General features: G+C 56.1%; 2 protein-coding genes across 2 annotated transcripts; one reads left to right on the forward strand and one right to left on the reverse strand.

Annotated features, from left to right (window-relative positions):
• The first annotated feature begins 5,752 nt into the window (after positions 1-5,752).
• Positions 5,753-12,323, forward strand: LOC310916419 (carbonic anhydrase 15-like). The gene is made up of 8 exons (XM_083873950.1): positions 5,753-5,919; positions 7,481-7,516; positions 9,214-9,384; positions 9,590-9,750; positions 10,414-10,506; positions 10,768-10,834; positions 11,033-11,199; positions 11,878-12,323. Exons 1-8 carry the CDS (start codon positions 5,808-5,810, stop codon positions 12,094-12,096), a joined length of 1,026 nt encoding a protein of 341 aa, XP_083730076.1. The 5' UTR covers positions 5,753-5,807; the 3' UTR covers positions 12,097-12,323.
• A 7,872-nt stretch (positions 12,324-20,195) lies between these two features.
• Positions 20,196-25,445, reverse strand: LOC310916530 (immunoglobulin lambda-1 light chain-like). The gene is made up of 4 exons (XM_083874129.1): positions 25,361-25,445; positions 24,942-25,226; positions 22,337-22,378; positions 20,196-20,685 (listed from the first exon to the last, which is right to left on the reverse strand). The coding sequence occupies exons 1-4, from the start codon at positions 25,404-25,406 to the stop codon at positions 20,363-20,365; spliced, it is 696 nt and encodes a 231-aa protein (XP_083730255.1). The 5' UTR covers positions 25,407-25,445; the 3' UTR covers positions 20,196-20,362.
• Positions 25,446-25,826: the final 381 nt, after the last annotated feature.

Raw genomic sequence — 25,826 nt, forward strand, 5'->3', positions numbered from 1 at the left:
GCAACTTCATTGTGGCTCCTGGTTGTAGCTATTCCAAATGGAGGCTTCTTTGTAGAAGCCTCAGTGTGATATTTTCCCCATTGCTTCTGAGCCTTTCCCACTTGTATATTGGCAGGAGACTGCTATTTTCTGTTTTCCCCTATCCTTCTTCATCTTAACTGTAAACAAGGGAAATTCTGCCTTGAATGGAGCAGCTCACTAAGTACAGCTCATTTACCTGTCAGCGAGCTTCTAATTTGGCAATAAAATTGTCTTCTTTTTTTTCCCTTTTAATGTAGCTTTTTCACATTGAGTACTTTCTCTTGGAGTAAGAGCCTTTGTAGCAGGAAATGTCCCAACTACTCAGACTGCTGGACCAACTGGGGAAGAGTTAAATTTTCTTGATAACAGTGGACTCCTCAGCAAACCTTCCTTGCCCATGGCAAGGTGACTGGTGGGCAGTTTGTTCTGAGTGCCGATGACAGAGGGTTGGTGCTTGCCCAAGGAAAACCTCTCTGGTTTGATTGCCATTAGATTGATGAGATCTTTGGAGTTACTTTCTGCATTGATTTTTTTTCCCACTGCCATTCCCATCTCTGGATGTTTTTCTTAACAACTAGTGCATCCTAAATGTCCCTGCAGTCCTAGCAGGGAGATGGCATTGCCACATGGTTTCCAGCAGCCTGTGTGAGCCCAGGGTGTGTTTTTCTTGGGATTCCCTTGACTGCAGTTGTTGTCAAGTTCCAGCACTTGGTTCTGTGCTGGGCTGGTCTTGTCCCACTGTGGCCTCAGACCAAGCTGCTCCTCAGCTTCCCCCTGTGCTGTGGTGCCATTTTGAGGTCTCTGCTGTTCCCAGAGCAGCCCCAGACCCTCTGGTCTGTCAGTGATGCCCCTCCATGGTCCCATAGCAGCCTCTAGCTGTACTGGGTGAGTTGAGAGTTAAAATGTTACAGGGGCAGTGTGTTCCGTTGTGCAGGATCAGCACCATCATTCAGGTGTGCAAGGAGCTTGTCTGTGTAATGTTCAGTCCTGTTTAGTTTGAGCCTCTGACTGTTCCTTTAGCCATGCACAGCAGGACGCTAATCTAGATGAAAAATGAAGTAGGTGGACTTTTTTTCCGAGGGCTGAATCTTACAGTTGGTGGGTGCTCTGCCTCCACAGGTGCCATGGGGTGATGGCCTGTTTCAGTACTTGGGAAGAAAATTATTTTTGTGACCAGTAATTATTACCATTCTTTTCCCATCTCATGTTAAATAAATTTGAACCTGGTACTTAAAGATGTTTTTATCTTTCAGATGTGACTTCTCAGTGGCAAAACACTGATATTTTAATGTTGCCTCGTACAATCCATAATGTGCATCTCCTTTTTTCAGTTGCTGAAACGTCTTTTTTCTCTCTAGCTAAGGAACATGTAATATGCAGAAATTTCTTTTTAATTTCCCTTGCAAGTTGGGAGCTGGACCGTAAAATTAGAGCAGTTGAGGGTAGAGGAGGTGAATCAAAGTTCATGTTTGCTTCTCATGTTCCCCAGTCCCAAGTGAAGTAGGTGTTTCCTTGGAATAGACGCTTTCGGTGATGAAGATGCGCTTCCCCCTAACAACAGTCAATGTTGCCTGCCTGCTACGGTACCACATAGCTTTAATTTTCTAGTCTGTGCCCCTCGAGTGTTGAGTGGGTCAGGGTTGATGCCAGCAGAGGTGGCTGGGCTGTGCCATCCCTGTGTGTTGGGCTGAGGGTGCCTGGGAGGCTGTGAGAGAATGAGACACTGCTTTTTACCTTCCTCTGGAAAATCGTTTTAGCCAGCACTGCACTTGCAGGCTTCTCCTGTGTAGTTGGTTTGTGACTGGACTTAACTGTGGCAGTGTATAAAAGATTTTGATATTCTGTGAAATACCATGTAGAATTTAAATTTGATACTATAATAATTGAGTCCCTGTGACACTGTTTTTTGTTTTAACTTCATTGGGGTTGGCACTAATCTCTCTTTTTTTTTTCCAAGATGCTGTGAGAAACGTTTCATCGAAATGCCAAATAAATTGTGTTCTGTAAGACAAATGTGTTCCAATGTCTCCTGATTTCTGCATCAATGTGGTTCCCCAGCATTGTGAAGGAGGGTTTTGTTAAATTACACTTCTGAGCTGTGATCTTGCAAAAAGATCAATAGATGCATTTAACTTTGAGCAGATAGTCTGTGAGAGTTCCTGTGTGTACAGATTCCAGTGGGATTCACCTGTATTAATTTAATTTTAGGAAAGTCTTGGGTTTACACTCAAGAAGATGAAGTGCAGCGTATTCCTGCTGCCGTCCTCAAACCCATGGGACGCTGCTGAGTCCAGGGGCAGGGGGTTCTGCAGGATGGAGAGGCTGGTGCAGACTCCAGCTCGCTGTTTGTGCACAAGCCGCCGGTCTCGCAGTGTTTGCAGTGGGCTCACAGGGTGCGGTCATTGCTGAGCGGCGTCCAGCGGCCACTGCTGTGGGGCCGGGAGGGTCCCTGTGCCTGCACAGGGCAGCTGCCACCGCAGCCGCTCCGTGGACCTGAACAGCGCAGCTCCAGAGCTCTGTCTGCTCCAGCCGGGTGATGCCGGCTCGGCTGAGGGCGATGAGGCGAGCCCTTCTTTCCTTCCTGCAGCTGCTGCTCCTGGGGGGACACGCATCTCTCCGTAGCAGCTGCCGGAGCTCTTGGAGGGGCTCAGTCTGGCCTGGAACCCCGTGGGGCTCTGCTGGTGCTGGGAGATCCCGTGCAGACACAACTTGCCCTCCTGCCCCTTACCCGGGGCCAGGACTGTTCCTGTAGGGAGCAGCAGGGATTGTCCGGAGCGCAGCCCCGGCTCTCGGGGCTCCCCACGCTGACCCGGGGACACACGAGGCCAGAGGCATCTGTCTGTGTTGACCCTGGGGTGCTGAGGCAGGGCATTGCTGGGCAGTCTCCTGCTGCAAGCCCTTAGCTTAAAACGCATTTTTCAGAGAGGGTGATGAGCAGCTGTGCTCAGCACGGCGTGTCCGGGGCGCTCAGCCCTTGGGAGAGCGCCAGGGCTGGGGAGCGTGTCAGAGCCGCGCCGGGGCCGTGCTCTGGCTGTGCCCCCGGGGGTGCCAGGCCCTGGGGAGGGAGATGTCGCTGACCCCGGCGGCGGCGGGAGCGTGGGATGAATGAAGGGGCTGTGCAGCGGCGTGTGGCCGGAGCGCATCTGCCGGCCACAGTGCCTCCTTTGTGCCGGCTCCTGCTGCGCTCCCTGCCCTGCTCCCGGCTTGCTTTCTGGGCTAGCACCAGCTTATTACGGGAATAAAGATCAGAGTATTTACTGCCTGTGAACTTTGCCTCTCCGGATGCTCACCTCTCTTCGTGCACCCATCCCTGTGTGATGTGAACCGCGCTCTGGAGGCTCGAGTGTTGGTCTTGTCACTGTCCCTGTCAGCCGGGTCCCCCTGGCTCCCCGGCCAGGCTCTGGAGGGTGTCAGTGCAGGATTTACCTCCAGGCGCTGCTGGCATCTCTGCTGTGTGTGCGCTGCTGGCACAGGGCTTGCTGACAGTGCACGTGGTGAGGGTTCCCACCGAGGTGGCACCGTGCCCACGACCAATCGATGGCTGCAGCTTAAGTAACTATTTTTATCTTTCAGTGGTATTTTTCCCATTATCGTGGCTCTTGCCCTTGGTGCTGTGACTACGCGTGTCTGCGGGGACCTCGCCACCTCCAGGATGGGTGGCAGCAGGCTGATGGACGTGGTGTCGCCCTATGAGGGCAGCACAAAGCTGCAGGATCAGCTGCGAGCTCACCACCATCACCGCGTCAGCAAGGCCGGCAATTTCAAGGCTTGCTCCGGTTCCTATAGAAACTGGAGGTTGCTCCTGCCTGGCACGGGTGCCAGCAGCCAGTCATGCACCCCAGGGAGCAGTGCAGTGGGGATGGGTGGGAGCAGGGTACGGCACAGTGGTGCGGTGCTGCCACTGCCTTTGCACACACCTTGTGCATCCCGCTGCTTCCTCACTCTGCATCCGCCTCTTGTCGGGGCTGTGCTAAGCCCCACACCCTGCTCTTGCTCCTCTTGCTAAAAATCTCCACTACAGAAACCTAAAAACCTAAAATGTGCTCATGGGGCAATGAGTATCATCTTCTCCCCCCAAGAGTCTGGGCTTCTCCCTCATTCCTGGCAGTGTGGGCTGTCCTGTGGACGTGTAGGAAGAGGGATCGCTTGGTGGGCTCGTGTTTCCAAGGGAGGTGTTGACACTACGACTGCCGGAACAGCTCCTCTCTTTCCCGCAGCAATCGGCAGCAGGGCTGGTGCGACCCTCTGCCGCCCCTGCCCGCCCTTTGCGGCTCCTCCGGAAGGATGACCGCAGCCCTCTGCAGACTACCTCATCCCTGGGGCAGGGGCCAAGTGTCAGCCACGGCACAGATCCAGCCCAGCCCGGGGGACACCTGTGCTGCTGCCCCACTCTGTGCCCTGCTCCGAGACCCAAACGTGGCTCAGGGCTGCCCAGCCACTGCCTGGGGCTGGTGCTGCCTGGAGGGGGAAGAAAGTGCCCCAAACAATCCCTGCTGAGGATGAGCCCGTTGTAGCACACGGCAGCCAAGCAGCTCTGCTGAGCCAGGGCCTATCCCTGGCCAAGCCGGCAGCGGGAGGCGGCCGCCCCCTGCTCGTGTGCTGCTGCCGGGTTTGTTCATCCTGGCAGTGACTCGCCGGTGCTCCCGGCCAGGGCCAAGTCCCGGTGAGGGGAGCTGCGGGCCGGGCCCCTTGGCCTCCTTTCCTCTGCTGCGTGAGGATGGCACGGATATTTAAGGAGGACGCGATAACACCGTGCTCCTGTGTTCTCACCCCCTTCCTACCTGCCTACCTACTTGCTGAGATCTTGGCTCCTGTGGGACCTGCCTGGACAGGTGCAATGGGATGGCATATGCTCTCTGTGCTGAGGAGCTGTGCTGCTGCCTCCGCCAGCACGGGATGCCTGCACTGGGCTCTGCTGCTGCTCGCATGGGTGTGCAAGCCTTGTGCCCCAGCACTGCCCCCCTGCACTGCCCAGCCAGTGCCCCATGGCTGTGAGAGCATGAGCTGTGCAGCTCCACCTGCTTTCCGCTGGAGAGGAAAGGGCTGGATCCTGCCCCAGCACTGCGCGGCTCCTTGGTGACTGCAGGGACTGAGGGTCCCCAGAGCGTGGCTGTGAAGGCCGCCGGGCCCCCAGGGTGAGGCTTGCAGGAGGTGCTCGCTGGGCTTTGTCCAGAGAGGGGCCTGTGCCTGCAGGCATGAGTTGGGTTCGGTCTGCGGGTCCCCATGGCACCCCCTGCCCTTCATCAGGCGGGAACCACGACGCTCAGACATGGGAGATGCAGGACCCGCTGCTGGCCGGGGAGTTCCCAGAGCTGGGGGGAGGATATGTCCCACAGCCCGTGTCTGCAAGGAATGGGGAGGGGACGGGCCAAAGCTGCTGTCCCCAGCCCGGTCCTGGCAGGCCCCTGAAGTCCATCTGTAGTCCCACACACTGTGCGGGGGCGGGACGGGCACAGCGGGGATGCTGCCGCCCTCCAGCCTTGGGGATGGAGAGCGGGGTGGTCCCGGGCGGGGAGCGCAGCCCCCGTGGGCTCCGCCAGCCCCCGCTCCCCGCCTGTCCCTGTCACCGCGGGCAGGGAGCGGCGGGCGCGGGGGGCTGGCCGGGGGCCGGGCTCTCCCCGCTCCCTCCTAGCAGCCGAGGAGTTAAAAACTCAGCCCGGGTGATGAATATGTAAGAGCAGAGCCCAGGCTGGAGCTGAGCATCTCCCGGGCTGCGGGCGCTGCCAGCGCTGCCGCCCGCCCCAGCCCAGCACCGGGCGCACTGCGGAGGGACGGGACGGGACGGGATGGGACGGGGAGGTGCGGGGGTCCCCCCGCTGCCCCCCGCCGCCATGGGCCTCAGCGGGCTCGGCATAACTTTCCTGACACTGCCCCTCGTCGTGCGAGCGGCCGCGGGAGGTGAGCTGTGCCCGGGGAGAGGAGGGGGGCGGGACTGGGGGCTCGGGGGGCGCCGCTTGTTCCATTCCCTTCCCACGTGTCCAGGGGTTGAAGCGGGCTGAGGGGTTGGCAACAGGGACTGGGGGACCTGGTCTGTCCCAGGAGCCCTAGTCTGTCCCAGGAGCTGCTCCAGCCCTGCCACCAACCCCTCCCCGCTGCTGGATGTCCCTGAGCGCCGCCGGGCTCGGGAGGTCCCGGCCCTCCTGGGGCTCTCTGTGCTGGCAGGAGGAGGTGGGGCCAGGGCCCCCTTGGGACAGTGGGGTCTTGGGCTTCAGCCCAATCACCCCACAGACCTGCACCACCGGGAAACACCAGTGAGGGCCAAACCTCTGAGAGAACGGGCGCTGCCGTCCCGGGCCGAGGCGCTGGGGGCTCACCTGCCTCCGGGCCAGCCTGGGGTACCCAGCGCTGCCTTGGCTCCTGCCGGAGGATGCTCGAGAGCTGCTGCGTGCAGGTCTGAGGATTTCCCAGGAGTTCTGCTTGCCCCTGGACCCCAAGATCCCTGCCCTGGGGACCGCCGGAGTCCTGCCTGCACTGTCCCGCTCCCAGTTCTGCTCTGGGGCTGGTGTCTCCTGTACCGCTGTAATAAGACTTCGGATGCAGTGCCGCAGGCTGGGGCTGGAGCAGCACAGGTGGAGGCCGGCAGGGCTGCCCGTGTCCTGCTGCTCCGAGCGGCTGTGGCTGGCACGGGAGCGTGGCTCGGCTCTCCCGCAGCCGGCCCCGCTGGCGCGACCCCTCGGCCATCAGCGGGCCCCGTTCACTGCGCTGGGCCCGGCCAGCACTGGCTTGTTCTGTGTCTCCTGCCAGGAGCACAACGGGGAGTTGAGGAGGGACGGGGTGCACTTCCCAGCTCCCTCTGCAGAGCTGATGGCCCTGGGTGGATGTGCAGCCAGCAGAGCAGGAGCAGGGTGCCAGCTTTCTCGGCACCCCCTCGGTGTCCCTGCACCTGCTGCACCGGCACTTGTCATGGAGCCCGTGGTACCCACAGCCACCCGAGAGCTGGTGGGAGTTCGGCAGCTCTGGCTGAGGTGGCCCTGAGTGACGGGACCCACCACCATCCCCACAGCCTGGGCTGGGGCCTGCCCACCACCCTCCTGCTGCTGCCAGCCCGGCCACGGGGACAGTGGGGACAGCGGGGACAGTGGGGACAGCGGGGACAGTGGGCAGGGCTGTGGCGGCTCCCCTGGACCCTGCCTGCTGTGGGGTGACGGGCTGCCTTGGCTGCCCAGGATGAGGAGGGATGGCCCCACTAGCGCTGGGGAAGGAGCACAGTGAGCAGTGATGTTTGGCTGCCTTGGAGCAGCGATACTGGGGGAGGTTTCCCTGTGAAGCGCCTGGGGGAGGCAGGGAGGGTGTGAAAACACTAGCGCCAAAAATAACCGTGATGAACACAAGTGTTGGCGGGACCCCGGGCTGCACTGGGGGATGTCCTCATTGTTGGGGGGTTGGGCACGGCTGTAGGTGGGTTTGGGGAAGGGTGCATGTCTCCATCACCTGCCCTGAGCTCTCCTTTCTCCCGCAGGGCAGTGGTGTTATGACTCACAGGACCCCCAATGCGGTGAGTGGTGCCAAGTGTGGGTGTGTTGGGGCTGTGCAGGGCTCAGACCCTCGTGTGTCCCCACAGTGCCCAGCTGAGAGCACCTCGGGCAGCATCAGCAAGGCCCAGTGGAGAGTGTGTCATGGAAAAGGGCAAAGTCCCCTGTGTCACACAAACGTGGGAATGGTTGGAGGACCTTCACTTTCGAGGATGTTGCTATAGACCCTTGACAAACACCTGAGCCCCTTGGAGCAAGTCAGCCCCACCCCTCACCTCAGATAGGTCAGGGTGTTCATGGGGCAGCACCAGCTTTCCCCCTTCCACCTGAAACAAATCAACTCCAGGTTTTAAAATGCTCTATTAGAAACCCAGTGCAGTGCAGTCAGCAAGGGGGACTGGGGATCCAGGGGCCCTGCTGAGGAGGTACAGCTCCCTTTGAGCAGGCAGCAGCCCTGCCTGGATGGGGAGGGAAGCATGGCTGGGGGCACTTTGTCTCAAAACATACAAATACAAATTACAAATAGCTTGTAAAAGGTTAATTAAAGATCATCAAGCATTTAATCAGCTGTTACGGCCCAACTGTTTTATAGCTCTTGGGTTTACATGCCCTGTGGCTTGTGAGTGTGGATTGCTGGGCTCCGCTCATCCCTGTCGGAGCCAGGCTCGGTCTCACCCGGTTGAAGTCGCCGGGCTGGCAGCGAGGGCAGGTTTTGGCAGGGCAGAGGGGCCGGTGGGAAGCGGCTGGAGCAGCGTGGAGCCGGCTGTGTGCCCTCAGCAGAGCCATGTGGAATGGCCCCTTATTGAAGGCACCTGGTAATCTGTGGGGCCACCCAGTTACACTGGGTCAGGAATGGTGGGATAGTGGCACGGCCAGGCTGCAGCTCCCAGGCCTTCCAGGCAAAAAGTTGCCTGAAGTAATGAGAGTAGAACATAAGGGGAAAGGGCTGAGCCCAGGGGGGCAGGAGGTGGGATACAGCCCACAAGTGTCTGTGGTTTTGTCTGCCCAAGAGGAAGGGAAATGTCAGAGCTGAACCATGGGGCACTGCTGGGGGAACAGTGGTTGCAAGAAGAGATAATGCTGGGGCAATGGGGACAAGCCACATACATGGGTTGGCTGTGTGGTCTGGCCATGGTGGCAGCTGTGGAGACCCTGCTCACAGCCCCCAGGCAGGACTGTGGGTTTACAGTGGGTTCAGCTGGCTGCCAGCACTGCCATGTTCTCACCCAGCTCCTGCCATGGTGACCCCCCCACCCCAGGAGCTGTTGATGGCCATCATGTGGTCATTCTGGAACCTGTGTAGGATTTGCCCCAGGATGGGTTGTGCAGCCAGGTTCCACTGTCACCTGTCACAGCTGGACAGAACCGGTGTGAGTAGGTTAAACATGCTAAAACCCGGGACTGGGCAGAAGGGCCAGGGAGAAAAGCCTGCCCTTCACCAGTGTCAGTGTGGGCGCTGCTGCCAGGCTAAATATAGCCCCCGGCCCCTCGAGGAAATCCTGCTGAATTATGGATGAGGCTGCAATAAGCCCCTGCTCATCAATAGGAAGGAAACTTAGCCGGGCAGGAGAGCAGTTCCCATGGGAGGCAAGAGAGTATGGCCGGGCTGGCAAGGACAGCGGGGCTGGTTGGGAACACAGCCACTCGTGGCCTTGTGCCACCCTCTGGGGGCAGCGGTGGTTCGGTGGCTGCCCGCTGTGCCCCTGCTCCTCCTCTGCAGGGCCCAGCCACTGGAAGGAGCTGAAAGCCACATGCGGTGGCAACAAGCAGTCCCCTGTGAACATCGACAGGCGCCGGCTGCAGCGGGATGGTGGCCTCGGGGACATCCTCTTCGAGGGTTACGACCAGGCGCCCCCTGGCAAGTGGAGGCTGACCAACAACGGGCACACAGGTGCGTGCTGCAGCTGGGCACCTTCCCCTGTCCCAGTTCCTCAGTCACCATCCTGGCTGGGGCTTGGCTCTGGTGCCACTCCCAGCTGCTGCAGGATCCCATGCAGATGAATGTTAGTGCTGGGATGAAGCCGGGGGAGAAGGAGCTCTGTCAGGGCTGTTCCCCATGCTAAGCCTGCCCTCTCCCTGTCCTGCTGCCCTTGCAGTGATGCTGAGCCTGGCGAGTGAGGCGGCCTCTGAGCACATCAGCATCAGCGGCGGGGGCCTCCCCGGCAGGTACCACGCGGTCCAGCTCCACTTCCACTGGGGCAGCCTGGCCGGGAATGGCTCCGAGCACACCCTCGATGGGCGCCAGCTCCCCATGGAGGTATGTGACAAAAAGTCCCCATCATGTTCTGGGTTGCCCAAGCCCTTGGTGTGGTGGGCAAGGGAGAGGCTGGGGCACCCCAAGGCTGACATGCAGCAGGTGACTGGGCTCTGCAACTCTGCACTGGTGGGTTCAACTGTGCTCCTGCACAGGCACCTGGGTGGTGAAAAAGCAGCTGACTTGAGGTGTTTCTTTATCCTGCATGGGCCAAGCTGCTTCATCCAAGGCACTCAGTGGGGTTTGGGGGCTCTGTGCCCTGCTGGGACCATGCACTGAGCTAGTGAATGCAAGTGAGAGCAAGCAGGAGCATGCTGTGCCAAGCACATTGGGATACTTCTGGATGAAAGAGGTTCTGTGCCTTTAAAATATTCATTATCTGCCAGAGGAAAGCAGAATTTATGTTCTGTGTCTGGTGAGCACCCCGGGACCACTGGCCCCTTTTTGCACACCCTTCAAAGGATCCTTGCTTCGTTGGGGTGCTTTGATCCTCCGAGCAACCACCCCACAGAAGTGCCAATGGGACCAGAAGGGCTTTACTGGGAGAGGCTGACTCAAAGTCTGGCCATCCGAAGCTGGCTGGAAGGATCCACAGGAGAATGTCCTGCTGCCAGGGTGTTGGCTGGGGGCAGTTGTGCATGCCTGACTCCTCTGTGCTCTCCTCAGATGCACATTGTCCACATGAATGCCAAGTACCAGACACTGGCAGAGGCCAAGGGGCATCCCAATGGGCTGGCTGTCCTCGGCTTCTTCTTCCAGGTGGGTCTGCAGGGAACTGGGTGCTGGTGGTGCAGCTGGGTAAGCATTGTACGGGTGTCCTGAGGGAGTGGGAAGGGGCAGGAGGGCCAGGGAACCCACTGACTGTGCAAGGGAGGGCTGGCTGGGAACCCTTCCCCTCTGTTCTGCAACAATATCAGGCTGGGGTGACTCTGCCTGTGGTTGTTTGGCAGGACAGGATGACCCAGCTCTGCCCTGCTCAGGCTCTCCCTGACTTCAACCACTTATTCTCCCCGTACACAGGTCTCTGAAACCACTAACACCAACTACAACACCATCGTGGCAGGGCTGAGGAATGTCTCCCACGCTGGTGAGTCCCCTCCTCATCAGGGCAGGGCAGGAAAGGGGAGCCCCTGCAGTTGGAAGGTCAGGGATGGACCCCAGTGGGTTGGGGAACCTGCTGGTCTCTGGGTTCATCTGCTAAGGGGAAATCGATGGGGGTGGCCCTGCTGTCCCCACCACACCCCTGGCAGGGGACAGGCTGAGTGCCCCTGTCTTTGCCCCACAGGGGACTCTGTGGATTTGGCCTCCACCTTCCGCCTGAGCACTCTGCTGCCGCGTGCTGGCCGCCTCTCGGGCTACTACCGCTACCAGGGCTCCCTCACCACCCCCGACTGCAGCGAGGCCGTCGTCTGGACTGTTTTCGAGGAGCCAGTGGAGATTGGCCGGGAGCAGGTACGGGCACGTACAGCCCCACATGCCAGCACCCGAAAGGCTGGATCCCCAGGGTGACCTCTCTCTTGTCCTTCCTGACCCTTGAGCAAGAGCACAGGGGTGCTCTGTAATAATGCTCCTGGCAATTTGGCAATTAGTTAATTTTATGAAGGTGAAGTAATGGAGATGTGGCCACCTGCCAGCGGGGAGAAATCCCATCCATACTGCTCTCCTGCCCGGTCTTGGCATTCAGAAAGAGAAATGGGAATTAATCTGTTGAAGCTCAGTAGAGGCTCCAAGGAGATGGATGGATGGATGGATGGATGGATGGATGGATGGATGGATGGATGGATGGATGGATGGATGGAATTCTCTGCTGCTCAAGCATCTTAATAGATGTGTTTTCTTGAGGGAGCCATGGCCCATCCACTCTCTAAGTGCTCACTGTTGGCACCAAAACACAATTAGCTCCTTTAAAACTCAAGACCTGATCCTTGTAGGGACCTGTCTCTGTGCTTACCTATGGATCTGGCTCCAGGAGAGCAGCGGGGCATGGTGGAAGGACACCCACTGGTGTGGGGCCATGCCATGGGTCCTGTGCCATTGGCACAGTGGGGCAGTATGGGGAGGGCTGACAGTGGGCAGGGGCTTGGGGTGCCTGGCAATGCATCTGCCCATCCTCCCTCTCTCCCTGCACAGCTGAAGGCATTTGTCAGCACCCTCCACTTCCCACTCGAGGGATCCACGCTCCTAAAAATGATCAACAACTTCCGCCCGCCGCAGCCCCTCCGCAGCCGCAGGATCTTTGCCTCCCGGGGGGCCACAGCCAGCGGTGGGTCCCTGCACAGGGGCCACCACCAGCTCCTCTCACCCCTGCTCCTCCTGGCCCTGCTCAGCCTCTTCTTGCCAGCCCCCTAGGGTCTGGCCCGGCTGCAGCAGGGATGGAGGGGATGCATCTTGCTCATGGGAGATGGGAAACAGTGAAAACAAAGCACGTTGGAACCTTGGCTGGGTGAAGATTTTTTGCGCCTGCATCTCTGCAGAGGTGAATCTGGAGTTGCCCTGGAATGCCTCTGTAGATGGGCAGTGGGAGCTGCTGGCAGGAGGATTCTGTATTGACTGGAATAAAGCCAAGGTCCTCGTCAGTGGGTTGCTGCCTCTTTTCTCCTGGCTCTGTGTCCCTTCACCATCGGGGGCCGGTGCTCGGCATGGCACTGTGGGGAGGGCGCTGGGGGTGGTGTCCGGGTGGCATTCGGGGATATCCCCTGCGTGGGGCTGCAGGAGGCAGGAGGGAGCCAAGCCCCGGCCCTGGCTCAGGATCCGTGCGGTCCCTGCGCTGCAGACGCTGCCCTGTCGCTGTCCCCAGGGCTGGCTGTTGGAGGGATGGGGGAGTCACTGGGAACACAGAACCTGCAGTGCCCTTGTTCAGGACATAGAGATCTTTCCACGGAGATCATTTTGTGCTGGCAGGAATAACTGCAGCTGCCGGCGCTGCCGGGGCCGGGCTGTGTGAGCGGGGTAGTTCATAATTAATGTGCTGGAGCTCCAGGCATGTTCCCATCTTCTCCTGAATTATAGGTGAAGAGCACAGGCCGTTATGTGGGAGACGAGCGGGGCAGGCTGAGGTTTTTCACCCTTTCTGGAGGGAAGCACCGCCAGTGCCGGGCTCCAGCCCCCCGCCCCGCCGGGTCCTGCGCATCCCCGCGGCTCCTGGGGCAGGGCCCTCGATGCCAGAGGCTCCCATGGGGTGGAGAGGCCCCGTCGCAGAGCCCCCGATGCCCACGCCCGGGGGATGTGGCTCTGTGATCCCCACGAGCTCAGGGCTGGGGACATGGGGACACACCGGACACGCGGGGGCGCCGCGGGCACGCGCACGGAGAGGTGCCCGCAGTGGTCTGGCCGCCGCCAGGGGGCGCCCTCCGCGCGGCCACGAGCACCCGCCGGGCCCCGCCACCGCCACCTGTGCCACGTGTGCTTGTCCCCAGCCCTGTTACCGTCACCTCTGCCCCGGGGGCCTGCGCCTCGTGTCCCTGTGTGCCTTGTTCTTGTGTCCCCGTCTGTGCCACTGCCACCTGTGTAAGGTGTCCGTGTGCCTGTGTCCCTGTGTGCTGCCATCACCACCTGTGTCCTCCTGTTCCTGTTCCCCATGTCCTCGCGGCCCTTTCCTTTGTGTCCTTGGGCCCCTGTCCCCTGAGTCCTGTGCCCCTCATTCACTTTTTCCCTCTGCCCCTGTTCCATACATTCTTGTCCCCGGTGTCCTCATGCCTCTGTGCCCTGTGTTCTCCTGCTGCTGTCCCTCGTGTCTTCATACAACCATTCCTTGTGTCCCCATGCCCCTGGCCCCTCTGTCCCCTGTGCCACTGGCTCCCATGTCCTCTTGCCACCGTCCCCCATATCCGAATGCCATTGTGCCCTGTGTCTTCATGGCCCTGGCCTCAGTGTTCCTATGGTCCCCCTACCCTACCACCCCCTTGCTGTGCCCTCTCTTCCTCCCATGTCCCATCACGTCCCCCCTGTGTTCCCTGCCCCTCTATGTTCCCATGTCCTCCATTCTGTCTGTTCCCTCATGTCCATCCATGTCCCACCGTTCCCAGCTGCACTGCCCAGCTCCAACCCCTTGTGCCCAAAGGCAGCTGCTCTACAGACATGCCCCGGCCCAGCCTGGGGTGGGCCCAGCCACAGCTGGTGAAAACGGGGCCCAGTCAGACATGGTGAGCCCCAAGTGACTGAAGCCCCCAGTCCACTCCAGTACCAGGCCAGGGTTGAGGGGCACCCAGGCAGTGGGACCAGGTGTCTGCTCAGGGAGACCGTGGAGGGCACAGGCTGTGTTTCCAGAGGCATTGGAGACCAAGATGTTGGGCAGGAGCTCTGGGAGCAGGCACTCCACAGGGTCCCCATCACCTGGGGGACCTATCCTGGCTGGCTGTGGTGTCCACAGCAGAGAACAGCAGTGGCACCAGGCAGGGTCTGGCAGGGCAGCAGAGACCCTCTGTTACAGCTGGACACCAAAACCACCCCAGAGGCTCAGCACACACTGGGCAGCCCTGCTGGGGCCTGAAATCTGGGGAGGTGCTGTGCCTCTGCTGGGAATGCTGGGCTGCCTGGGGCAGAACATGGCAATGCACCCCCCTGCCATGAGCCATTGCTGAATTGGGGCCAAACCTCAGCTTTTCCCGCGTTTGCCCTGCCCGTGGCATGGCCAGGCAGTGCTGCTCGGGGTGCCATGTTCTGGAAAGTTTATGCCAAGGCAGCAGAGCATGGCAAGGCAGGGCTATTCCTGGCTCCCAGCTGGTGTTTGGCTGAAGCAGGCTCCTGGTTTTGGCGGGCTCTTGGTTTTGGCGGGCTGTAATTTTAGCAAGGGCTATTTCCAAGCTGTGGTTGAAGCACCTGTCTGTGAGTGTGCCTGGCTCAGCTGGGGGGCTGTGATGTGCATCAGCATCCCCTGCCCACAGCCAGCCTGGAGGGTCTAGCCAAAAGAGCCTAAAACATGGCAGAAATGTTTAAACTTGATGGTTTTTTCCCCCACAGTGGCTGCAGAGGAAGGGGAAAGGGCTGTGGCTGTGGCATGGGGCCAGCAGCATGTGCACAGGGTGGGGAGATGTCAATGAGGGTGTCACTGGCTGGGGTAGGAACCCAGAACCCTTACAGAAGGAAAAGCTGTCTAAGATCAGACTGACTGACACTGCCAGGTCCAGCCAAGTCCCTGAACATCACATCTATGGATGTAGGGTCCAGCCCTGGGGTGCATCCAATGTTCTCCTCCACTCTTCCTCACACTGTCTGCTCTTCCCACCCTGGTTGTGGAGAGGGAAAAAAGCAAATTTGAATAAAAGCCATCCCTGGGTTAGCCTACTGCTTCTGCTCCCTCCCGAAGGCCTGGTGAGGATCCTTGCTGCCCCCATCACACCCCCCAGCCACCACTGCCACCGCCTTTTTGTCACTATGCCACCAACTATTTCTATTTCCCTACATAGAAATTTCTTAACATTAAACTAAAAAGTCCCACCCAGGGAGTCATAACAAGATCTGCAATTCAATGACCACGTTTCTCCAGAGAGGGAGCACCAGCCCTGTGATCAAATCTTTCTCCATCAGCACCTGTTTACCTCAAACATGAGAGAAAACAAGGGTTTGCTGTGGCCCCAGACCAGGCTGAGGCTCTCCTGGGAATTACATGTTACTACCACAATAAAATTGAAATTATAAATATTTTGAAGCAGCTGAAAGGTGTTTACTTTTGTGTCGGTACAGCTTGTTTACAATCTGATTACAAGCCTGGGCACTCATCTTTGGGGCTGTTTACTGGGCTCTCCCACAGGCTCTGGTGTGGTTTCATACACATCTAAACAACAACCAAACAACCCCCAGCAAGGGGGTACCTTCCTGCCAGCTGCATGCCCTGGCAGTTGTTTTGACACAGTTATGCAAATGATTGCTCTCACCTTCACAAATGGGCTTGAATGCTCAGATCGTGTTTTCGACCACACCAGCCTGAAACGTTGATTTACTTCATTTAATTCTCTTTCAACTGCAGGGCAATAAACCTTGGTCTTGCACTCTCATGATCTTATCTTCCACACCACCCTGAGACCTTTCCCCCATTTCAGGGGCTGATGTCCCCCCCAAGGTGGTGACACCCTGAGGTGAGAGCCCAGGGAGGGAGGGACACAGAGCTGGCCACCATCTCAGGGCTGAGCCGACTCAGGCTTGGCTGCGTGGTGCTCTCTTGTCTTCACACGTCAGCACCCACTGGAGACAGTTTCGTTTCCTTTTTTGGGGCGCCCTTTTGAATTTCTGATTGGGGGCTGTAGTGGGTGAGGAGTAAATTTAGCCAGGGGATGTCCCACCACCAACACAGCTGCACAGTGGGGCTGGCTGGGGGAAAACAGGGCCCCAGTGCTGGCGTGGCACAATCTGGGCTCTGCACAGCCTTTCCCCAGGTCCTGCAGAGAAGATGGCTGTGTGAGCAGAGGGTATGCCAGGATGGGGTGCAGGAACCAGCAGCACTCTCCAGGTGCTCAGGGGCTGCACCTCCCTGACTCAGGCAGGGCAGAGGCCATGGGCGTCACCCGGGCTTGGCACAGCAAGCGAGGGGACTTGTGCCATCCTCCCACTGCTGTCCTGGTGGGTCTGGCTCTGCCCCACTTCCCCCAGCCTGGGCTGGGGCTATTCTGGGACCCTGCTCTTGCTTTCGAGTTTCAGCCCTGCTGCCTCCAGGAACAGGGCTGTTTGTGCAGCTGCAGCTGCGCCGGGGGCAGGCGGGAGCCATCCCCTCCTGTCCGGCTGTGCCACGCCGCCCGTGCCTCTCCAGATGAGGTGTTTCATCAGCTCCAGGTGCACTCTCTCTGCTCCTGCCACGTCCACAGAAAAAGAGACCCCACCTCCTCCTGGTATGAGATGTTGGGGCTTGCCTGGCCTGGGGAAATCACCCAGTGATGTACAATTAAAAGAAGCAGGTCAGGGCTGTTTTTTGGGGCACAAATATGGCCAGAGGTGGTCGTCATGGAGGGGACCCAGGGAGTGTTTGGGGACCAGAGCAGAGCTTTGTGCTTGAGGTTTGGGAGCGAGGGTTGCAAGAGCTCCTATGGTCCCACACTCCTTTGCTGACATTCCTGCATCCCTCACTCTGTTCTCAGCTGTGAGACCTCTCCAAGCCCAAGGTGTCCAAACCCCCAAGGTTTATCAAATAGCCCCCAAAAGCCTTGTTAAGCCCTCACCTGGGAACCTCAGCCTGGGAGAGCAGTTCCCACCAAGCCCCAACCCTTCATGGCATCCACTGCTTCTCTTTGCAGCTAATTAAAGCCTTCTTGAAGCATCTCATTTACTAAATTAGATCCCCCTCATTTTAAAATTACCGACAAGCTGGGAAAATGAGAAAATAAATGACTGTTAAAATTGCAGTGCAGGAGCCGGCAGAGTGAGAGAGGAGCTGCAGCTGGGGAGGGAAATTTCGGTTCTGCTCAGCACATTTGCTCACCAGACACCCCCAGTGAGGGTGGTGCGGGAGTGGATCCAGATTGCTCTTCCCAGGCACTGCTTCTCTTCCTGCCAGGGGATGGATCAGCCCCTGCATCCCTCTGTGATTCCCAGCCAAGGCTCTCTGGCCCTGTTGAAGGCTTGTTAAGGGTAAAACTCTGGCTGGGAGTTTGCCAAGTTGCAGGAAGCAGGGGAGGATGGGAGCCCTGGAGGGGCCAGGGCCACTGATCTATAATTAATAAGGCTTTTTTTTTCTTGACAGTTATTGCTTATGGGAAAGATTTAGCAAAATCTTTTAATCAATAATTAGTGAGGTTTCCTGCCCCTGAGTCAGAGATATGCCTGCGCTCTGCCCACACAGACCTGAGCTGAAGCAAGACCTCAGCTCATGCTCCAAATTGAGCCCACGAAAGCTGAGGCTGGTGTCCTGTGACCAAGGAATGGGCTTCACTCTGGAAATGTCAAGGTGAATCTCAGGACCTGGGGAAAGCATTGCCCTACCACCCTCTTCCAGTGCCCCTCCCCAGAAATGTGGCATTTCTCAGGGTAAAACCTGGCAGCACAGCTGGGATGGGGGTCCTGTGTTACCTGTCATTCACTGCAGTCTCAACCTCTGCTAAGGTGATTCAATAACTGCTGGAACTGGTAATTATTGAGGCTTTGTCTTTGCAGTGGAAAAGAAGTGAACATCCTTCCTGGCAGCAGGTCTTGGGCATTGGGGCATTCCTGGCTGGCAGAGTCTCAGGCAGCTCTCCTGGCAGCACCACAGGACTGGGGATGAGATGCCAAAGGCAGGGGTTTGCCAGCAAATAACCTTGCTTGAGCAAGGAAGGGGATCAGTGGCAGTGTGGAGGAGCTTTTGGCATCTCTGGGCTCACATTCCCCAGCAGTGAGCTGCAATGGATGGGTGCATGTATGGATGTGGCTGTGCTGCAGGGACCCTCACCTTCAGGACCACCTGCCATAGCCCAGGAGCCTCCCAGGAGCCAGCCCTGCACCTCTGCCACAGTGAGCACTCTCTGCTTAGGAAACTGTGTTAGAGAAGCTTAACTTCAAACACAGTGGGACAGATCTCTCCATCATCTGCCCTCCCTTCTTTTCCCTGGCTCCAATGCAGGCTGAGCATTCTGCTGCTGGCTCCTTCCTTTAGGCTAGCAGCAGCCCAGGCCTCTGGCCTGCTCATGGGTTTGCTCTGTAGTAATGGGATTTGGGATTTCATGGGAAAACCATTAGCTTGTCACCCCCTACATGGGAAGCAACATTGTGACTGACCCTCTGAGCAGGGTGATGGTAAGGGGGGTTTGCCCTTGGCATGGGGCTGTTCCATGGCAAGGCCTCCTCTGCCCAGCTGAGGAAGAGGATAAAGAGGGATTAAAGCCAATGAAGTTGTTTTGGAGCATGAGGTGCCTTTTGGCAGCTCAGGTGGGGTCAGGTCCTGCTGCCAGCTCTCTCACAAAAAGCAGGAGGGAAGGGGCACTGTGCTCTCATATCAGTACAGGCTTGGGCACGAGGGAATTGAGAACAGTCCTGCTGCAAAAGATTTGAGGCAATCAGTGGATAATGACCTGGAAATGTTCATCTGCAGTCCAAAAAGCCAGACATATCCTGAACTGCATCAAAAGCAGCCAGGGCAGTGATTTGAGGGAGGGGATTCTTCCCCCTCTACTCCACTTTGGTGAGGCCCCACCTGCAGTGCTGTGTCCAGCTCTGGATCCCACAACATAAAAAGGACATGGACCTGTTTGGGTTAGTCTAGAGAAGGCCACAAAGATCTCAGAGCACTGGAGCACCTCTGCTATGAAGAAAAGATGGGAGAGTTGGGGCTGTTCAGCCTGAAGAGGAGAATGCTCTGGCAAGACCTTATAGCAGCCTTTCAGTACTTGAAGGGGGCTTTTAGGAAAGATGAAGACAGACTTTTTAGCAGGCCCTGATGCAGTAGGACAAGAGATAATGTTTCTTAACTAAATAAGGGTCAATTTAGGGTTGAAAAAATTACTTTTTTTTTTTTTTTTTTTTTTTTTTTTTTACTGTGAGAGTGGTGAGGTGTAGAAACAGGTAGCTGAGGGAAGCCGCAGATGTCCCATTCCTGGAAAGATTCAAGGTCAGGCTGAAAGGGGCTCTGAGCAACCTGATCTGGTTGATGTCCCTGAGCATTTCAGGGAGCTTGGACTGGATGACTTTTAAAGAACCCATTCTAGGGTTCTATGATTCTGTGTTCCCAGAAGACACTTGCAGGGACGTGTGGCAATCCAAAGCCTGGTGGAGCAAGGCACTCCACTGGCACTGGGGAGGGGGATGTGGTGTGGCCATCCCCCTTCTTCAAGAGGCTGGTGAGGGACATCTCCTCCAGAACTGCACACAGCATGGCTGGGAGCTCCCCACCCCTGTCCCTGGCCTGGTTCCTGGCTGCCCTGATGGGGTGACAACAGCAGAGCACTGGTGCTTTCATCATAACCATGGAAATGGTTATGTCAATCCTTCCATGGGCAGTGCTGTAGGGAAACTTCCCCAGGGCTGTGCTGGGGATGGGGACAGGGCGTACAGCATGCAGGAGTCCAGGCTGTTGTGGCACACGTGTGATGGACAGGCTGGTGCTTGTGCTTAACTGGCAGCTACACTGGGACCCCATTCCAAGAAGCACAGGGGTGACAATGAGAGGGGGACAGAGCCAGGCCTGGTGGCAAAGGGGCATGGGTGGCGATGCCTCCACCACAGGCCACATGTGCCTGCAAGGCACCTGGCACCCAGAGGCCAATGAGCAAAGGTCAAGGATGGCAGAGCCAGGGTCATGTTTTCAATCATTGCATGGGGGCTTCATGCAGGCTGTGCTCCAGGCTGCTCATTCCATGGTCTTGGCAGTGCCAGGGGGTTTCATTGGGGTCCCCAGGGTTGAGCAAAGGCTCCACAGAGCCCCTGCAATATGAGTGTGTGTGTTCATACACATAAGTGTTCCCATCCCACCCTCCACACCGGTGCCACTGTGCTGACACCAGGCAGCATGCAGGAAGCGAGCGCATTGGAAGGACACAGAGACAGGGATGCTGAGGCAGCGCTAGTTCAGTGTCGGTGTTTATTTGTGTGACACTCACAGTGGGGGGACAGGAGCAGGGGGTGGAAGGACATGGGCAGAGACATCTGCAGCGGGGGGAGCCGCTGTTCCCAGAAGTGGGGGGGAGGGAAGGAGCCAGCAAAGGGCTGGCAGGGTGGGTTAGTAGCACTCAGATCTGTTCACGGTCTTCTCCACATTTCCAGCCTCGTGCCTGACCTTGCACGAGACAGAGTTGTAACTCTGCCACTTGCTGGCGTCCAGGGACAGGTAGCTGCTGGCCATGTACTGGTTGTTGCTCTGCCGCTGGGACTGGCTGGTCTCCACTCCAGAGCTGATGGTGTTGCCATCAGCCACCCATTGCACAGTCACAGGGCTCGGGTAGAAGTTCTCCATCAGACACACCAGGGTGGCCTTGCCCAGAGCCGTCATCTCCTCCTCGGATGGCGCGAAGAGGTGGACGGTGGGAGCGACCTTGGGCTGGCCTGTGAGGAATGAGAGTGGTGTGAGGTCAGAGGGGGCCCTGTCCCCCTCCACAGCCCCTGCCTGCCCTGCTGGCACTACCCAGAAACTTCCCACTTTCCCCACAGCCAGAGCTTATCATTCATAATTGTAATGTATTTAAATTTGGGAGATATATATACACACACACATATACATATATATAAATATATATATATAAAATATATATTTTATATATATAATATATAAAAATATATAACTATGTGCATATATGTGTGTGTAATACACATACACATATACATACATCTCGTATATGCTTGTATATATGTTTTATATACATATATACACATATACGTACATATATGATAAATAGATACCGCTAATAAACATTATATATATATAAAGTGCACAATATACATACATATGTGGTCCAAATAATATGAATAGATGTATAATTCTATAAAATGCATTTAACATGAATTTTTATACATTTCTGCATCACATATTAAAAATCATATATATATTTATCTATAAATATATGTATTTATATAAAACTATATTTATATATAAATTATAAATATTTATATATTTATATATTTATACATATTTATACATATACACATATATATATTTAACTAAATCTTAAATTTTTTGCCATAAAGACATTTCTTTCCTTTTACAAGGCATTTTTAAAAAAAACCCCAAAAATTCACAGACATACTGTCCTGGTTTCTGTCTAGTTCTGTTTTCAGAAAATTTTCCTGTCTCTGAAAAACTACCACTAAGATCACACAAAGGAAGATGGAAAAAAGATGTTTGGTCTTTTTGGTGTGGTTCTGTTGCCTCCCCCAATGTGCAGTGTTTCTATTTCTATCTTCTCCTCTATTTCTATCTCTACCTCCATTTGAAAACCAGGATGACTCTACAAGTAAATATTTTTTGATGAAGAAATGGTCAAAAACATTTTTCTTGGTCTTAGCCCCGAGCAATTTGGTTCAAATTGCAATTTTTCACCAAATACTTCAAAAATTACAGACAAAGACAGACAAACGACATTTCCAGCAGCATTTTCAGCACAATAATCTCCATTTTTGACGTGTCTTACCTGGACAATGGGCTCTTTAAGATACCCCTGGAATCTTTTGTCTAAGATTCCAGGGTCATGCGGTTTTAACACAAAGTCAGGATGACTGTGGGCTGCTCACAGCCGAGGACAGGCTGTCTTTCCACAACACCTGTGCCCTTGACCGTGGGACCCCGCAGAAGAGCCCCTGCCCCTCATCGGGGGTGACAGACTTAGTCCTCAGGACTAAGAGTTGAAGACTTAGACTTTCAATTGACAAACTTCTTCGACAAAGACAAAAATCACCTCTTTTAGAGACCCAAACCTGATTTTCTTTCCCCCTGAGACCTTAGACACATTTCCTGGACAAATTTTAAGACTTTTCAACTAAGAAAATACACCCAAATTCTCTGTGGTGCGCACTGAGTCGTCAGAGTCCTCAGGGACGACACAGAGCCCCCAACGCCGGGCGTAGTGCCTGACGCCAAACGGGCGGCAGACCCCAGCCCGGCGCCAAGTCCGAGAAAAAAACCCCCAAATCGCCAAAAATCGACAGAATGTCAAAATTCCGTGGTGGGGAAGGAAAGACCGAGGGGAAGTCGGCGACTCACCTAGGACCGTCAGCGTCGTCCCGGCCCCGAATACACCACACAGTGACACAGGGCCATACAAAAACCTCGTGCCTCATGGCAGAGCAGTCCTGGACCTCATGGATGTGGGAGGATGGAGAGGATGGTCTGGAAATATCCCAATGGATGCAGCAGAACGAAGATGATGGGATGGAGATGCCAAGATGGACACAGCAGGATGAAGGCGTGGGCACAGCTGTACCTGTCGAGTTTTGGTCCTGGCTGGGGTCTTTCAGTCCAGCTCCCACCACCAGCAGGTCTCTGCAGGCAACTTATTTTTATTAATCTTTACTCTGAAAATATGAAAAGCAAGAGGTGGAGCTGCCTTCATAGAGCTGCAACAGCCAAGGAAGGGGTGAGCCAGAATGGGTTTCAGATAAAACCAATTAACTTCATATTTCCTTGTAAAGGCTTGGCTGCTTCTTTGAAACGTGTTTTCCCAGCGTGATGCCAGTCCCACAGATAGGCAGATCCAGTGCTCAGCTTGGACCACTGAATGCCAACAGCACCAACGTATATTTAACCCACAGATTTTCAAATTATGTGGTTTGTGCAAGTGGTTTTAGAAAGAGGCAGAGTCAGTGAACTTCCTGAGTCACAGGAACTATATAAATAGTTCACTATAAAACAGGTAAAACTTCGAAGATTTTGTGGTTTGAGACACTTTCTCTTTCTGCGGTTTGCTTTGCCTCTGGGAATGTTTATGGTTTCATGCAAAGCCTGAAACACTCCAAAAAAGAAAAAGAAAATCACTGAAATTGTCTATGCAAAACATTTAGCTGAAGCCAGTGCCCTCTATTGTGGATGGTCATTTTCTGAGCATTTCTCAGGCTTCAGTGAGGTTTCACTTTCATTTTGTAGGAGGACAAAAGAGGGGGACAATGTTCAGCTCTTCAGTCCTTCTCTTCTCCTTAGAGAGAGGCATGGAGGAGGATTGCTGTGCTGAGTGCAGCAGGGAGTTGCTGAAGTAGCTTCTGGCATTGCCACAGGAGCAGAAGACCTTGAAAGTCTCTCCCACACTGGCAGACACCTCAGATGGCTGATTCAAAAATGCTGCCTGGACCAGGGAATATGGAGAGGGAAAGGAGAGAAAAGGGTTGTCAGTCTGTGCCCCAGGACAGCCCTCTCTGACCTGCAGGATGGGGCTCCTGTGCCAAAAGGTCCTGGTGGAACAGAGGGATCACTGCCTCAGACAGAGCCCAAGGCCTTGAGCCCAAGGCCATGGCCCCATGAAGAGATGTGGCTGATTTAGAGGATGTGGCTGGCAGCAGAATGAGGTGGTGGGGCTGTGACATGGCAATGCCAGGCACTGCACAGCCCCAGGGTCTCCTCCTGCACAGCATGGGGCGAGAGGGAGGCCATTCAGGGTCAGTGGTCATGGAGGTGGACATGGAGCTGCATCAAGCCCAGAGCCCTGCTCAGCCCTGAGAGGGAGGGCAGAGAAGCTCCATCTTTAATTCCTCTGTTTCCAGAGGGCTGTGCCCTCTGTGGTGATGGTCCATAGGCTCCTGGCACAGCTGGGCTGGGAGCTGGGCTGGGAGGCATCACCAGGGCCCTGGGCCCCAGCCAGGGAAATTGGGAGTAGCTTGATTCTAGAGCACAGGGCAGGCACAGGAAATCACCCCAGCATTTCCCTTTTGAGAGTGTAGGCAAACACTGGACAGGCTTCCTAGAGAGCTGGATGATATCCCAGGCCTGCAAGAGTTGTACAGACAGTTGGACAATGCCCTACATTTTCGTCGTCCCTTAAGTGGCCATGCAGTTAGACTGTGATCATTGAAGGCCTCTTCCATCTGAAATGGTCTATTCAGTTCTATCCTAACTGCTCTCTTCCACAAATGACAAGGAAAGGGTTGTAAGGATGGAGCTGTGTCACCGGGAACAGCTACCTTCACCACAGGGCAGAAAAAGGCAGGGTTGTTCCAGGGACCTGCCCCACCAAACAGGGACAAGCAGAGACTCCTAGCAGGCCCCTGCCATGGTAGGAAGATTTTGTATCCCTTCCCCATTGCTCCATTTCACCATGGTAACATCATTACTGCAATTTTGGTAGTTACCACATTAACAGACAGCCTTGTCCTGGGCTTGGACCCCAGAGATGGTTACTGTGCTCATGGAGCTGGGCTGGGATCTGGAGAATCACAAAGGGGTGTCTGGTGTTTGCAAGTCATTGTAGTCGTTCCCAGTGACAGGGGCACAGCCAGGAAACCTGGGCTGGTACCAGTCACAGCTGCTGCCATCCCTGCAGAAGATGACTTTGATGGCTTGTGCCATAGTATTGACACCGAGCAGAGCTGACAGAGTACTGCCTGGACCAGGGAACATGGAGAGGGAGAGGAGGGAGAAAAGAAGATGGGGGTCAGCCAGTGACCTGGAGCATGGCCCTCTCTGGTCAAGGGAACAGTAAAAGGACAAATCTGCCTATGGGCTCATACATGGGACACCCTGGGCCATGACAACACTGCTTGGAGGTCATAACTTCCTCAAATGACAGGGGATGGGCACAGTCTTGGGGCTCCAAGGGATAGCTGAGGCAGGAGGTTTTTGTACCACTTCCCCATTGCTGTGTGTCACAGTGCAGCAGTACTGCTGCTGTCATAGCTACCACAGAAATAGACAGCCTCGTCCTCGGCTTGGACCCCAGAGATGGTTAACGTGGCTGTGGAGCCGGACTTGGATCCGGAGAATCGCGAAGGGATGCCCGAGGGTCTGTTGTCATTAGCATAGATCACAGTGACAGGGGCAGTGCCAGGGACCTTCTGCTGGTACCAGCCATAGCTGTAGCTGCTACCAGTGCAGGTGATCCTGACGGTGTCTCCCACGTTGGCTGACAGCGAGGATGGCTGAGTCAGTGCTGCCTGGACCAGGGAACCTGGAGAGGGAGAGAAGAGAGGGGAGAAGACAGGGGTCAGTCAGTGTCCCAGGGGCACAGACCTGCCCGGGCAGCAGGACGTGGCCCCTGTGCCCAGAGGCCCCGTCCAGGCACGGCAAGTCTGGCCACGGCACCTGTGCTGTGGGCGAGCACCACGAGGAGAAGAGGGGCCCAAGCCATGGCTCAATCCCACCAGCGCAGTGTCCCCAGAATGATGGAGCTGTGCTGTGGACCCTGACTCCCTTTTAAGCCCCCGCCTGCTCAGGACCCGTCCCCTCCATGCAAATCCGACCTTGCGGTCACAGTCGGATCCTGCCCACGCCTCTCTCCACACATCCCTCCCTGCTCCACACCCAGCCCCACCACCCCAGGTGCAGCCGCGCTTGTCCCCAGACACAAAGCAAAGACACCTCCCAGTTGTGAGCCCGAAACCCACCAGCACTGACCTCCTGTCCCCACACCATGCTGAGTGGCCGCAGTGCCTAAGGAGAAGGGAGAGCTGGGTGCTGTGGCAAGGCCATACAGGAGCACATGCAGCTCCCAGTGATGGGGCTGGGACAATTCCATGCTCCACCATTTCCCAACTCATTTTTGGCATTT

The sequence above is a fragment of the Zosterops lateralis genome (genome assembly GCF_965231275.1).
Source record: "Zosterops lateralis genome assembly, chromosome: 17".
Lineage (NCBI taxonomy): Eukaryota > Metazoa > Chordata > Aves > Passeriformes > Zosteropidae > Zosterops > Zosterops lateralis.